General features: G+C 43.4%; 1 protein-coding gene across 2 annotated transcripts in view; it reads left to right on the top strand.

Moving 5' to 3' along the window:
* Positions 1–13,624: 13,624 nt before the first annotated feature.
* LOC124595736 (protein tweety) overlaps positions 13,625–13,845 on the top strand; it is a 178,387-nt gene continuing 178,166 nt past the window's right edge. For both annotated transcript variants that reach the window (XM_047134612.1, XM_047134611.1), the window contains exon 1: positions 13,625–13,791. In XM_047134612.1, coding sequence (XP_046990568.1) covers positions 13,657–13,791 — 135 coding nt within the window. In that variant the 5' untranslated portion in view covers positions 13,625–13,656. The remainder of the gene's footprint in view (positions 13,792–13,845) is intronic.

Raw genomic sequence — 13,845 nt, 5'->3', positions numbered from 1 at the left:
TCGCGTAACACCGTGCTATGGAAATGCGCTGTTTTATCGCGAACAGCACTTTGTGTTGCATCCAGCTGGTCACTATAAACACGTCTGTTGCTCTTACTCACTCACACAACGAAGTATTCTGGACTAAACGTGCGGGAGATGCATGCAGACGTGTCACAGCAACCGATTGGTGCAGCGAAATCACGGTTTCCAGCGTTCCCTGTGATGGGCAGTTCTCCTGTTCATTAACAAGCGTCAATTCTGCGTCAGTGTTATAAATAATTTGCGGACAGGTTTAGTTCGCCCACCCTGTATGTATCCCGTACAGGATAACGATAAAACTTTAAAGATACTGTCTTGTTTTTGGAGGATGTTCGCCTTGAGCAGTACACAGTTTTATGTTTGTTTCTATTTCCCAGACATGTTTCACCGAAGCTTCAGATTCATCCTTGGGCTTTTATTTTCTTTCTATTAAACGTGATAAATGCCCTTTTCTACTTCTACATATATAAATTTGAGGTTTCAAGACGGTATTTACAAATCTGAAGAACAGACATCTTCCTGGTTTTTTATATTTGTTTTCGCGCTTGTTTTCTTCCGCAGTTTGCTATCTGCAGCGATGTGGAACTTAATGTAGAAATGTTATTTACTTCGACATTTTACGATTGGGAATGTTATGCTTGTCTGTCCTATATAGAGCAGAAACTTTAATACCAGATACACAGAACACAGAAGAGCATCAAAACGTAACAGCTGTCATTCTAAATTTTCTGACCACCCTATGGAGATAAAAACGCAGCCCAACAGACATCAACACCGAACTGAAAATTCTCAAATATAGCAACAGCCCCCCTACAAAAACTAAGAAATTGAACGAGCTATCAGACAACTCCGGCCCATAGAAACACACACACACACATCTTCGACACAGAATTAATTAATGTTAGACCTAACCGTAACAGTTCGAAATAAATAACTTTTCTCCGTTAAGTTCTACATGGCTGCAGATGACAAACTGTGAAAGAAAACCCGTGAAAAAAAAAAAAAAGGAAAACAGAAACATATTGTAACAAGGTATACGTACACAAAACTGTGTCTATTCCGCAAATTTGTAAATACTGCCTTGACAACTCAAATTTATATGTCTACTAGTATTAAAGGGCATTTTGCCTGTTTAATAGAAACAAAATAAAAAGCGCAAGGATGATGCTGAAACTTCAGCGAAATATATCTGGGTAATAGACGAAGGCAGACTCCTTCAAAAAAACAAATCTATTTGTAAGCAAACACGGACGGAAGAGCTTCAATCTCAAGATGACTAGGTCAATAATGTTCTTTTCCTTTTCCCTTTACCCTTTTCACTGAAAGGCCGGCAGTGTTTTACGGGTTTTGGCAGTGTTACTCTTCCTTGGTGGTCGTATGCCCTTCCTGACGCGACCACTCTCCCAAGGATGGAGTTCGTTTGCCCTACCAGCCTGCATCTAGAGTAAATTCCATGTGCAAGAGTGTGAACGATTTGTACAGCTTTGGCCCTCTGTTACAAAACTCATTGCTTATCCGGATTCAGCAGGCAAATTCTACTGCACTGCTGTACTGTGTTCTACTGTTGCACAGCAGATTTTGTAGTTTATAGTTCCAGCATACAGTACTGTACTTGTCTAGAGATTCAGCATCGCCTTCGTTGAGCAGTAGCGTGCTGTAGAGCACTATCTGTTATGTGCATCGTCCTTTGCGTAAGGCGAGAAGGCAGCATGGAGATGCGAACCCCTCGGCAGCAGCAGCAGCAGCAGCTGAGCAGAAGACGCGGAGGCAGACGACAGGCAGGAAGGCACGCCCCACGCTACACTAAGGCCCGACACCGCTCACCGCTTCCTGTCCGCTACCCGCTGCCTTCTGTCGCCTCAAGGTCGCAGCCAATGGCCGATGGCTGCTGACCCTAGGTGCCAGGAAAACCGCGGCGTCATACACAAGCACCTCCTCTATTTCAGCCGTTTCTGGTTTCCTTCCAGTTAAGTCGCGGGACTCGTGCTGCATAACAGGAACAGTATGCACATCTCCCTCTGGCCGCCCAGATTTACGCCGGTGTGCAAAACCTACGGATGAAACTCTTGGATAAGTGCATGATACACACTGTGCGGTCTAGGAAAACATTTGTCCACTACCGGTTTCTATCGTGGACCATCTTCGTAGGCGAAAAATATCTATTATAACAACTTCCACTGTGAACATGCTCCATGATGTAAACCGGTCGTGAATGAATGTAATGTAAGACAGCACAGTATGTATCATGCATTTCTCCAAGTTTATCGATGTTGTTGACAGCCGCCTGAAAAAAAAAAATTAAGGACGAAAGTAATTTTCGCATGGTGTGCCACTGCCAAGTAACTATAGCTCGTTGAAACGTGCGTCACACATGGAAAGAACTATTACGGTATACTGCAGAAGGTAACAGAAAGAAGTACGCAATGAGACGAACAGGAATGACGTTTTATTCAAACGCAGTAGTTACACTTTGGTCAAACCAAACCCCACCTGTCTTGTCATAGATGGCATCCGTTCGGTCCGCCTCCTCGCACTCGAGGCTCATAATGCCCACCCATCGGTATTGTTCACGCTGGCCCCGTCCACACTTCTATGATGTATACGGCATGGTAAGACATTCAAGGCTCTATTATACTTCTCTGTCGAAGTTAAGACATCCTACTGTGTTGTTCTTAGTTCCCATAATTACACGGGAGTCATAAATTTAAAATGTTTTATCTGGCTTCCTATCACTTGCGGGTGCGGCATGACGCCATTCAGTTTAATCCTAGGCAACCGCTTTTAGCGTGCTATTGGTTTCATCTTGACGATGAACGATGCAACTTGTCTCTTAGCATTTGCTTTGCCGCGCCATGTGTATTTATTATTTAGTATTCTGCCTAGTGGCAGGTCCATGTCTTCGTACGGAGATTTTCTGATTCCACTGTTCCCCATCTTCAGCTTCTTCCTTCAGTCTGTTGTATCTCCTTCCATCTTTCATGTCGTCCAGATGTTGAATTCTTCTTCTTCCTGGTCCTGCGATCCCTCTGAGTTTCCCTTCGATGACATCATGTATGAGTCCCTCGTGTCTAAGTACATGTCCAATCCAGTTGGCCTTTCTCTGAAGAATTGTATGCAGAATACTTCTCTTCTCTCCTACTCTTCGCAGTACATCGTCATTTTTATGCGATCTGTCCACTTGATCTTTTCCATTCTCCTCCAGCACCACATTTCAAAGCTCTCTAAGTATTTTTTCTCCTTCTTTCTCATGGTCCGTGTCTCTGCTCCATACAATGCAGTGTTCCAAATGTAGCACTTAATCAGTTTTTTCCTCAATGCCAAACTCAATTTGCTGGTCCTCTTCTTGTTGAAAGCAGCTTTGGCCGTGGCGATTATTGCTCGGACTTCGTTGGTGCAGTGGGCATCCTTTGTGATAAAACTTCCCAGGCACTTGAACTGATTCACATTTTCCAGTTCCCGATTGTCAACAGTTATCTTCAAATGTTTCTCACGCTTTGATAGGCGCAACACTTTTGATTTTTCGTTGTTGATTTCCATGCCGTTTTTTCTTCCCGTTTCCACCAAATTATTCATCATGTGTTGCAGTTGTCTCTGATTTTTGGCGAGCACTACCAGGTCGTCTGCATACTTGATGGTGTTGGTGAGACGTCCTCCTACTTTGAAGTTTCCGCATCCTTTCAGTGCTTCTCTCGCCAGCATTTCTCCATACAGGTTGAAGAAACATGTCTATTTACAAAAAAATAAATAAATAAATAAAAAATAAAGAAACCTGTGAGTATTCAGCTCTCACAAACATGTGGCGCTTTATGGTAGGACACATCTGTTTTTAAAACCATGTAATTCTTTAATGTTTCAATTTCTTGTACAGATCATCCGAAGATGCATCTCCACTTATGCGAAACCGGTCGTAACTTTTTAATGAAGGAATTTTAACAGCCAATACAGAAGATTTTATTCGCCATGTGGAATTTTGGCTGCGGTTGCACGACCTCTAAAATAATATATACACTGATACACTGAAGTACAGAGATTTGTGATGGTCCTTTGGACATTACAAAAGGCGGGACATGAGCACTAAATGGAGGAAAATAATACCTTGCTACTACAGCATCGTAAATTTTAAACTCCCAAGTCTTATTCCAAAGTAGTCATAATTTGTAGGTACTCATAATTTATCGGTTATTTATAGGTTATTTACAATTACTAAATATACAGTGGTATGTTACATAGAAAATAAGTACAAACTGCCTTGTTTTATGCACCATAATGAAAATTTTGCTGCCAAAATGCTGTATAAAAGAAATCATTTCTGTTTGCAGTTACAGATTATCATAATTATTATGATTCCAAGAGTATTTTACACACAAAAAGACTAGACAGTCGTCAGCTTTCTTTGACGGTGACCCAGGGACTTTTCATTCCATTCCTCAGTTGCTGCTTCAACGTGTGGGTCTGCATCATTGTCATCTGTACACACACACAAAAAAGAAAAACAGAAATTACAATGAAACATCAATGTGTAAAACTTCACAAGGACACGAAAATACAAAACGTGACTTACGAAAAAGTGGCTAGTCCAAATCACTTGTCAGTAATCATGTTGAACCATAACATCACGTTAGCTGTCAAGTTTATGAATAAAAATACCGAATAACAGTCATTTCCCCACATCATCATCCTTAGACATGCACAGACAGCAGGAAACTAGACATATGTAGTGTGGTGATAACATGAGTAGGTGGTACTTATAACCTCAAAGATAAGACCACTAAGATGTTCACTCGATATAAATCATGACACAAAAAGATAATTTTAAGATAAAAAACAACTACAGTTACAACTTGACAGCTAATGCGATTTTATGTTTCAACCTGATTGACATGTGACATGCATTACCTAATTTATCGTTAAGTTTTGTATTTTCGTGTCTATATGACGTTTTTTACATTGAGGTATTGTTATAATTTCTGTTTTTTAACGTTGATTTAGTGTGAGATGATGGTCGTTGACGAATCGGTAGCAAATAAGGAAATTGTTCTAATGCAGCCAAGTGTTATGAGTTTTCCTGAAATATTAGAAAACAGGTATACCACTACTAAACATTAATAATACTTACAGCAAGGGCACCAGTGCCAGCAAACCGCTGGCGTCAAGCAATAAATTATTCAGCGATTGTTAATAACTGTGTTTTCCATGAAGGTACTCAACAGCACGTGTCGCTAATGTGTCCAGACTGGCGGGAACCGCGACGAGATACCAACCGCAATCGTAAATTTCACGAGGATTTATTAATCTAGGGTTAATAGGTTGTGTTATCGCCACGCACGGCAGTGCACGCTCTGCAAAATGATCCTGTGCTGGACACAAAATTGGTACTGAGATCTTATGGTAGAACGTTCCATTCCTCCAGCAGCTCGGTCGATAGCCGCTGTATGGTCGTAGGTGCATCATGTGGACGTGCTGCGGTATTTCACGTCAGCGCATCCCACACGTGTTCAACGGGATTCAAGTGAGGGGGGGGGGGGGGGGGGCAGGCCAGTCCATTCGCCGAATATCCTCTCATTCCAGGAACTCCTCCACCTGCGCTTTTCGACGCGGCCGCGCGTTGTCATCCATAAAAATGCTGTCAGGGCCGAATGCGCCCCTGAAAAGACGCACCCGCAACGGCCGTCATCTGCGCTGAATGTGGCGGCTGCGAGACGTCACCTGCTCGCGAACTGTGACCTCCTGTGTTGCCCCGCATCACAGCATCTCTCACATATTCTGCAGTTATCTCTCTCACAGCTCGTTGTTTTTCCCCGGCTGATGTTTGTACTTCCATATAGATTAACAATAAGGATTTTGTTACAAAACCATGAATCCTGCTGACGCAAGACTGATCCGCCTTGTTATATAATACATAGTCGACTATCGATTACTAAGCAAGATCGATCACGACCAAAGCGTCTTCGACCCTAAGCTGAACTGATGTTACGTAAATTCTCTTTAATACATAATACATGTTTACGACAACAGCAGTACACTGCGGACTGGTCTCTGACTCCATACATACTATAGAATCATCCTGAAATTATGTTTCAGGGTGCACGTGAGTCCATATTTTCAAACTGAAACCAGTTATATTCATCAGTCACTATTTTGCTACCATCAATTGAAGATCTTAAACGATTAAGGATCATAATACGGTAGTAGGTTTTTTGGGCGACATTTTCATTTGGCTAATTCCCAAACTGTGTCAATTATCAACGACAGAATTTGCATGCAATACTGAATTTCAATTACACTACTGTTTTCAAAAGTAACTTTCATTGAAGTAATATTATAGAAGAAAAGATCATGGTTTGTACATATAACTTAACCTAAACACATCAAATGATTTGATATTGTTCAAGTATTAATCATAATATTAAATTCCCAATAATTTCGGAGATACAGCAGACTTTCGGTTTTGGAATTTCCTTTAAGGTGAAACATTTTACTTAACATTTTACAGTCGTTTTTAATTTCTTAGAAATTACATTTATTTTATTTTGCCAAGATGAAGTGTGGAGGGAGTAGCTGACTCAAATATTGTTGCTACCACATTAATATATATTAAGATTAATTTATTATACAAGGTACACACTCTTATAAGGAAAACCTAATATAGATTAAAATGATAATAACCATTAGGTAGCTTAATTGTGCTTCGGTTTTGTAGCCTCACATAGCTTAAACTGGCCGGGAGGAACATGGCTGTATATAGATTTTTAAGAGATGCCACAGGCATGGTGAGTTAATGTTGAGGTAGGTCGTAGTCAACGACAATAGCTGTAGTTTTGTGGTTGTCTTCCGAAATTAAATTTTCATCACTGTGACATGGCCGATCATATTATGACTGTGTCTGTGGACTGCGCTTACGTAATAACTGTAACTTTATAATCTATATCTACATCTACCCTGGTGGTAACCTGTACCACTGCTTGTCCTGTTCTATTCCCAAATAGAGCGAGAGAAAAAGGACTGTCTGTATGCCTCCGTATGAGCCCAAATTTGTCGTATCTTATCTTCGTGGTCCTTACGAAAAATATACGTTTTCGGTAGCAGAATCTTTCCGCAGTCAGCTTCAAATGCTGGTTCTATAAATTTTATCAATCGGGTTTCTCGAAAAGAACGTTGCCTTCCCTCCTGGGATTCCCATTTGTGTTCCCGAAGCATGTCCGTAACACTTACGTGTTGTTAGAACCTACCGGTAACAAATTTGATCAGCCCGCCTCTGAACTGCTTCGATGTCTTCCTTCAATTCGACCAGATATGGATTCAAACATTCGAGCAGTACTCAAAAATAGGTCGCACCTGCGTCCTATATGCGGTCTCCTTTACAGGTGAACCACTCTTTCCTAAAATTCTCCCAACAATCGGAAGTCGATCATTTGCCTTCCCTACCACAGTTCTCACGTTCACGATTCATTTCAGCTTTACGCACCGCGCGCGGTGGCCGCGCGGTCTTGGGCGCCTTGCCACGGTTCGCGTGGCTCGCCCCGTCGGAGGTTCGAGTCCTCCCTCGGGCATGGGTGTGTGTGTTAGCGTAAGTTAGTTGAAGTTAGATTAATTAGAGTGTAAGCCTAGGGACCGATGACCTCAACAATTTGGTCCCACAGGAACTTACCACAAATTTCTAGCGTTACGCCCAGGTACTTGATCGACATGGCTGTGTCAAGCAGGACACTACTAATGCTGTATCCGAACATTACATCTTATCAGTTATTGCAAATGCACATACAACACAGCGCCTTTAAGCACAAGTGAACGCTGGGCGTAGACTCCTGGAATGGAGTGCAGCCGGTGTAATCCATCATTTTTTGTGTATGGAATGCATAAAGATGGGTTTGTGGCGTAATAGTATTACTATTGACGCCACAACTTCCACACCTTCGGTGCTGCCGTCTTGTGTACTGCCGACGACACGACTCCCGTTACCTTGACCCTTCGGTCTGTGCGTCGCAGTTCCGCGCGAAAATAAATCCTGAAGCTGTCCGCGAGGATTAACGCAGGGACCCGGCCCTTGACACGGCGGCGTCGCTTTTATTTGGGCAAGTTGCCGGGCCCGAGTTTCGGCGCTGGCGCTCGGCTCGACGCAAATTCGTCTCGTGGAGCTGCACGGCGTTATTAATGGGGTCCGTCGTTCCATTAAGGCAGCGGAGCGCTACTGCTGCTGCTTGTGGGCCGCTAATGCAGCCGGGAGGCCCGGACACCGTCTCAACTTGCAGTGCTCTCTCTCCCACGACGTGGCCGACACACTGCCGACCCACCTCCAACGCTGGCCGCTTTCTTTACCGCGGAGCATTTCATCGACATCTTCACTGTACTGCGCAAGCCATATGAGGACACTACTTTGGTACCACTATCATTTCGGAACTTCTCTGTCCATTCGCGAATGGTGCGTGGAAACGACGACCCTGTGTACACTTACGTATCACTTCCACTTCTTTCCGACTGTCCTATTGTGATTATTTCATCAGACGTACGTGGCAGGAAATGATACACTGCCCAGCATTAAAAACTACCGATGACGTACAACGCCTCACTTTTAATACCAGCAAGCCCGTTCTTTGTCTATTTCACAATAATGCTTCTGGGTTGACAAAATGGTCACTTGATGAAATGCACAACTCTCCATTGGAATCTTTCCCACATCTCCTATTAATCCAACCTAGTAATATTCCCAGACTGACGAGATATGCTCAAGAATCGATCAAACCATTGTTTTGTAAAGCACTTCTTTCATGGATACAACACATTTCCTTTGAATTTTTCCATTGAGTCTGAGCCTGACATCTGTTTTCCTTACAGCTAATTTTATATTAACGTTCCATTTTAGGTCACTCGTGGCGGCTGCGCCCAGACGTGGTAGGGTTGTTACTGTTTCCAATGACTTACCACCAATAGTGTCATCGAAGAGTAGTGAATCTGTTTGTTCTTTTTAATTCACAATATTTTGCATTTATTTACCTTTAAGGTCAGCAGCTAGTCTCTCTAGCAAGTGTAGATCCTTGCTCGTCTTCCTGCATTTCGCTACACTCTTTCTGACACTGCATACCAGCAGGGAACTTCCCATTTTACCGAGTAGATCAGTGGTTGGCAAGCATCGGCTCGCGAGTCACAAGCGGCTATTTGGCCCCTCGGTTGTGGCTCTTGGAATAAAATCCCACTTGCGGGCAGTTTCCCACCCCAAGGACAAGAGAGTACCCTGAACCCCTGTCCATTCCTCCGCGCTCTTTGATAAGACCGTTGCGAGAATGAAAGTGACTTCTTATGCCGGTAGACTTCGGCCGGCAATGCTGATTATTAATCAAAATTTAAGTGGTGGCGAGTTTCTAACGCGGGACCAAGGACGGTTTATTGATTAGTAGTCTAAGACGCTACCCCCCTTTTTTAATCTCATTTTGTTGTATTTTGTTCGTTGTATATGTTCGTGGCGGACGTCTCATGACGCCCATTGAGGTTGTTCGTTGATCCGTTCACTCAGTTTTTTTTATTATAGAGGGTAGCTAATCCTCTGACCGACCATGCTGAGCTACCGTGCTGGCAGCCCTAGACCACAGGTCTTTAATATAGCCCCACAAAAAGGGAGTCGGAGGTGTTCAGATCCTGAGAACAGGGCAGTTAATCGAGGCCCATGCCAGCGGCTTCTGGCTACCCCAGAGCGGTCCCCAAAGTGGTCCTCCAGAACATCACTTTCCTGGTTCGATGGGGTCGAGCTCTGTCTTGCATGAAACCACATCTTGTCGAAATCAGGGTCACTTTGGATAGTGCGGATGAAATCATCTTTCAAAACCTTCACGTACCTTTCGTTAGTCACCATGCCATCAAGGAATATCGCACCGAGTATTCCGTGACTGGACATTGCACACCACACTGTCACCCGTTGAGGGTGAAGAGGCTTCTCGATCGTGTAGCGTTGTTCTTGGGGGGCGAAAAGAAAAAGAATTGTTTTTTTTTTAAATGTCGAAAAAGTGAATATTTTGGTGGGCCACTTGGCAACACAATCAGGGATTGATTACACTATTATAATAACATACGTAGAGCATTAAATACCAGAATAAGAGCAGCAGATTGATGTATTTGAGATCGTTCGGAAGAAACATTATCATTTCTGTGCATTTTTATAGTCGCGATGTAGTCATACCCGGAACAACACTAAGTGATCAGAAGATTTATAGAGTTTAAAAGAAATGCAACACTACACAATAAAAAAAAATTCAGAAATAATAGGAAAACGATAATGTTCCTTCTGCCTCATGCTGCGTTCGGCCCATCACCGTGATCGTAATTTCTGGTGATTAACTAACACAAAATAATTAACATTTAAGTAAATGAGGAGATGGAAATCATCAAGGTGACTTTACTAAAATAAGCACACTTATCTTTAACACACGTTTTTAATGCTATGTACCTTTTCATATTAAATTACAATAGATGACCATTGTGGTTAAATACTTTATACATAACAGTCAACATGTCCTCTTGATGCTGTCTGTTCGTAATCAACTACAAGAAACTACATGTTTTCTGATGGGAAAAAATAAAAATTAGCATATTTACTAAATATTTTCACATAAAATATAAAATACCGATGCGGAACGCAGCAAGTCCGCGTCCGCCTTTCATGGAATACAAACAGTAAAAGGTGAGGCGCCCAATGCCTCATTTGTCTCGAAACAACAGAATTCTTTTTATGTCATTAATCGATACATGTACATAGAGATTTACAGGCACCGCGCAAGAACTTCAAAGATAAAGAATAATAGATTCTGTCGCTGCTATGCGATGGTTTATTTCTTTTACTTTACAATTGTTCGATAACTTTAGGCCATCAGGCGTTTACTATTGAGCGTATATTAATGTTTGTGAGGCGGAAATTACTAATATTACACTCGACTCTGTATGTACAGAACAGGGAATCAGTGATCATAAGGCCGTTGCAGCATCCCTGAATATGGAAGTTAATAGGAATATAAAAAAAGGGAGGAAGGTTTATCTGTTTAGCAAGAGTAATAGAAGGCAGATTTCAGACTACCTAACAGATCAAAACGAAAATTTCTGTTCCGACACTGACAGTGTTGAGTGTTTATGGAAAAAGTTCAAGGCAATCGTAAAATGCGTTTTAGACAGGTACGTGCCGAGTAAAACTGTGAGGGACGGGAAAAACCCACCGTGGTACAACAACAAAGTTAGGAAACTACTGCGAAAGCAAAGAGAGCTCCACTCCAAGTTTAAACGCAGCCAAAACCTCTCAGACAAACAGAAGCTAAACGACGTCAAAGTTAGCGTAAGGAGGGCTATGCGTGAAGCGTTCATTGAATTCGAAAGTAAAATTCTATGTACCGACTTGACAGAAAATCCTAGGAAGTTCTGGTCTTACGTTAAATCAGTAAGTGGCTCGAAACAGCATATCCAGACACTACGGGATGATGATGGCATTGAAACAGAGGATGACACGCGTAAAGCTGAAATACTAAACACCTTTTTCCAAAGCTGTTTCACAGAGGAAGACCGCACTGCAGTTCCTTCTCTAAATCCTCGCACAAACGAAAAAATGGCTGACATCGAAATAAGTGTCCAAGGAATAGAAAAGCAACTGGAATCACTCAATAGAGGAAAGTCCACTGGACCTGACGGGATACCAATTCGATTCTACACAGAGTACGCGAAAGAACTTGCCCCCCTTCTAACAGCCGTGTACCGCAAGTCTCTAGAGGAACGGAGGGTTCCAAATGATTGGAAAAGAGCACAGATAGTCCCAGTCTTCAAGAAGGGTCGTCGAGCAGATGCGCAAAACTATAGACCTATATCTCTTACGTCGATCTCTTGTAGAATTTTAGAACATGTTTTTTGCTCGCGTATCATGTCATTTCTGGAAACCCAGAATCTACTATGTAGGAATCAACATGGATTCCGGAAACAGCGATCGTGTGAGACCCAACTCGCCTTATTTGTTCATGAGACCCAGAAAATATTAGATACAGGCTCCCAGGTAGATGCTATTTTTCTTGACTTCCGGAAGGCGTTCGATACAGTTCCGCACTGTCGCCTGATAAACAAAGTAAGAGCCTACGGAATATCAGACCAGCTGTGTGGCTGGATTGAAGAGTTTTTAGCAAACAGAACACAGCATGTTGTTATCAATGGAGAGACGTCTACAGACGTTAAAGTAACCTCTGGCGTGCCACAGGGGAGTGTTATGTGACCATTGCTTTTCACAATATATGTAAATGACTTAGTAGATAGTGTCGGAAGTTCCATGCGGCTTTTCGCGGATGATGCTGTAGTATACAGAGAAGTTGCTGCATTAGAAAATTGTAGCGAAATACAGGAAGATCTGCAGCGGATAGGCACTTGGTGCAGGGAGTGGCAACTGACCCTTAACATAGACAAATGTAATGTATTGCGAATACATAGAAAGAAGGATCCTTTATTGTATGATTATATGATAGCGGAACAAACACTGGTAGCAGTTACTTCTGTAAAATATCTGGGAGTATGCGTACGGAACGATTTGAAGTGGAATGATCATATAAAATTAATTGTTGGTAAGGCGGGTACCAGGTTGAGATTCATTGGGAGAGTGCTTAGAAAATGTAGTCCATCAACAAAGGAGGTGGCTTACAAAACACTCGTTCGACCTATACTTGAGTATTGCTCTTCAGTGTGGGATCCGTACCAGATCGGTCTGACGGAGGAGATAGAGAAGATCCAAAGAAGAGCGGCGCGTTTCGTCACCGGGTTATTTGGTAACCGTGATAGCGTTACGGAGATGTTTAATAAACTCAAGTGGCAGACTCTGCAAGAGAGGCGCTCTGCATCGCGGTGTAGCTTGCTGTCCAGGTTTCGAGAGGGTGCGTTTCTGGATGAGGTATCGAATATATTGCTTCCCCCTACTTATACCTCCCGAGGAGATCACGAATGTAAAATTAGAGAGATTAGAGCGCGCACGGAGGCTTTCAGACAGTCGTTCTTCCCGCGAACCATACGCGACTGGAACAGGAAAGGGAGGTAATGACAGTGGCACGTAAAGTGCCCTCCGCCACACACCGTTGGGTGGCTTGCGGAGTATCAATGTAGATGTAGATGTAAATGCGGATTCTGTCCCCCAAATCCAAACTATTCGAATGAAAATGGGCTTCCTCGCTAAGCCAAAGCATACATACCATGATGCCCCGCGGCCAACCGTGCAGTTTGAACGTCCTGACGCAAACAATTCAGAAGTTATGACGATTTTATTTCATGTAGGTCAGTTGGTTGGTTGTTTAAGGGGAAGGAGACCAGACATCGAGGTCATCGGTCTCATCGGATTAGGGAAGGACGGGGAAGGGAGTCGGCCGTGCCCTTTGAAAGGAACCATCCCGGCATTTGCCTGGAGCGATTTAGGGAAATCACGGAAAACCTGAATCAGGACGGCTGGACGCGGGATTGAACCGTCGTCCTCCCGAATGCGAATCCAGTGCATGTAGTTCAGTAATTGTCACCCTGTACTTATGATGTAGTGTGCCTATAAGACAGGTGGTGTTTTGGTGTTGTTGCAGGCTGTGAGGAGGAGGTTGAGGAGGAGGAGGAGGAGGAGGAGGAGGGTGCGGAGGAGGGTAAGGAGCCGGCATGGAGCGCAAGGAGGAGCAGTACGCGTACGTGCCGCCGCCGCTGGCGCGCTTCTTCCACGCGCTGCCCCACCTCAACGTCAGCCTGCACCTCGTCAACAACACCTTCGCCCCCGACAGCGATGTCTACCTCGAGGTGAGTCGCCCGCCACGCTTCTAGGCTGAGCCGGCGGAGAGAAGCTACCGCGCT

The sequence above is a fragment of the Schistocerca americana genome, chromosome 2, assembly GCF_021461395.2.
Source record: "Schistocerca americana isolate TAMUIC-IGC-003095 chromosome 2, iqSchAmer2.1, whole genome shotgun sequence".
NCBI lineage: Eukaryota > Metazoa > Arthropoda > Insecta > Orthoptera > Acrididae > Schistocerca > Schistocerca americana.
Note: the sequence above shows the minus strand (reverse complement) of the source record. Positions and strands in the feature narration are given on the sequence as shown.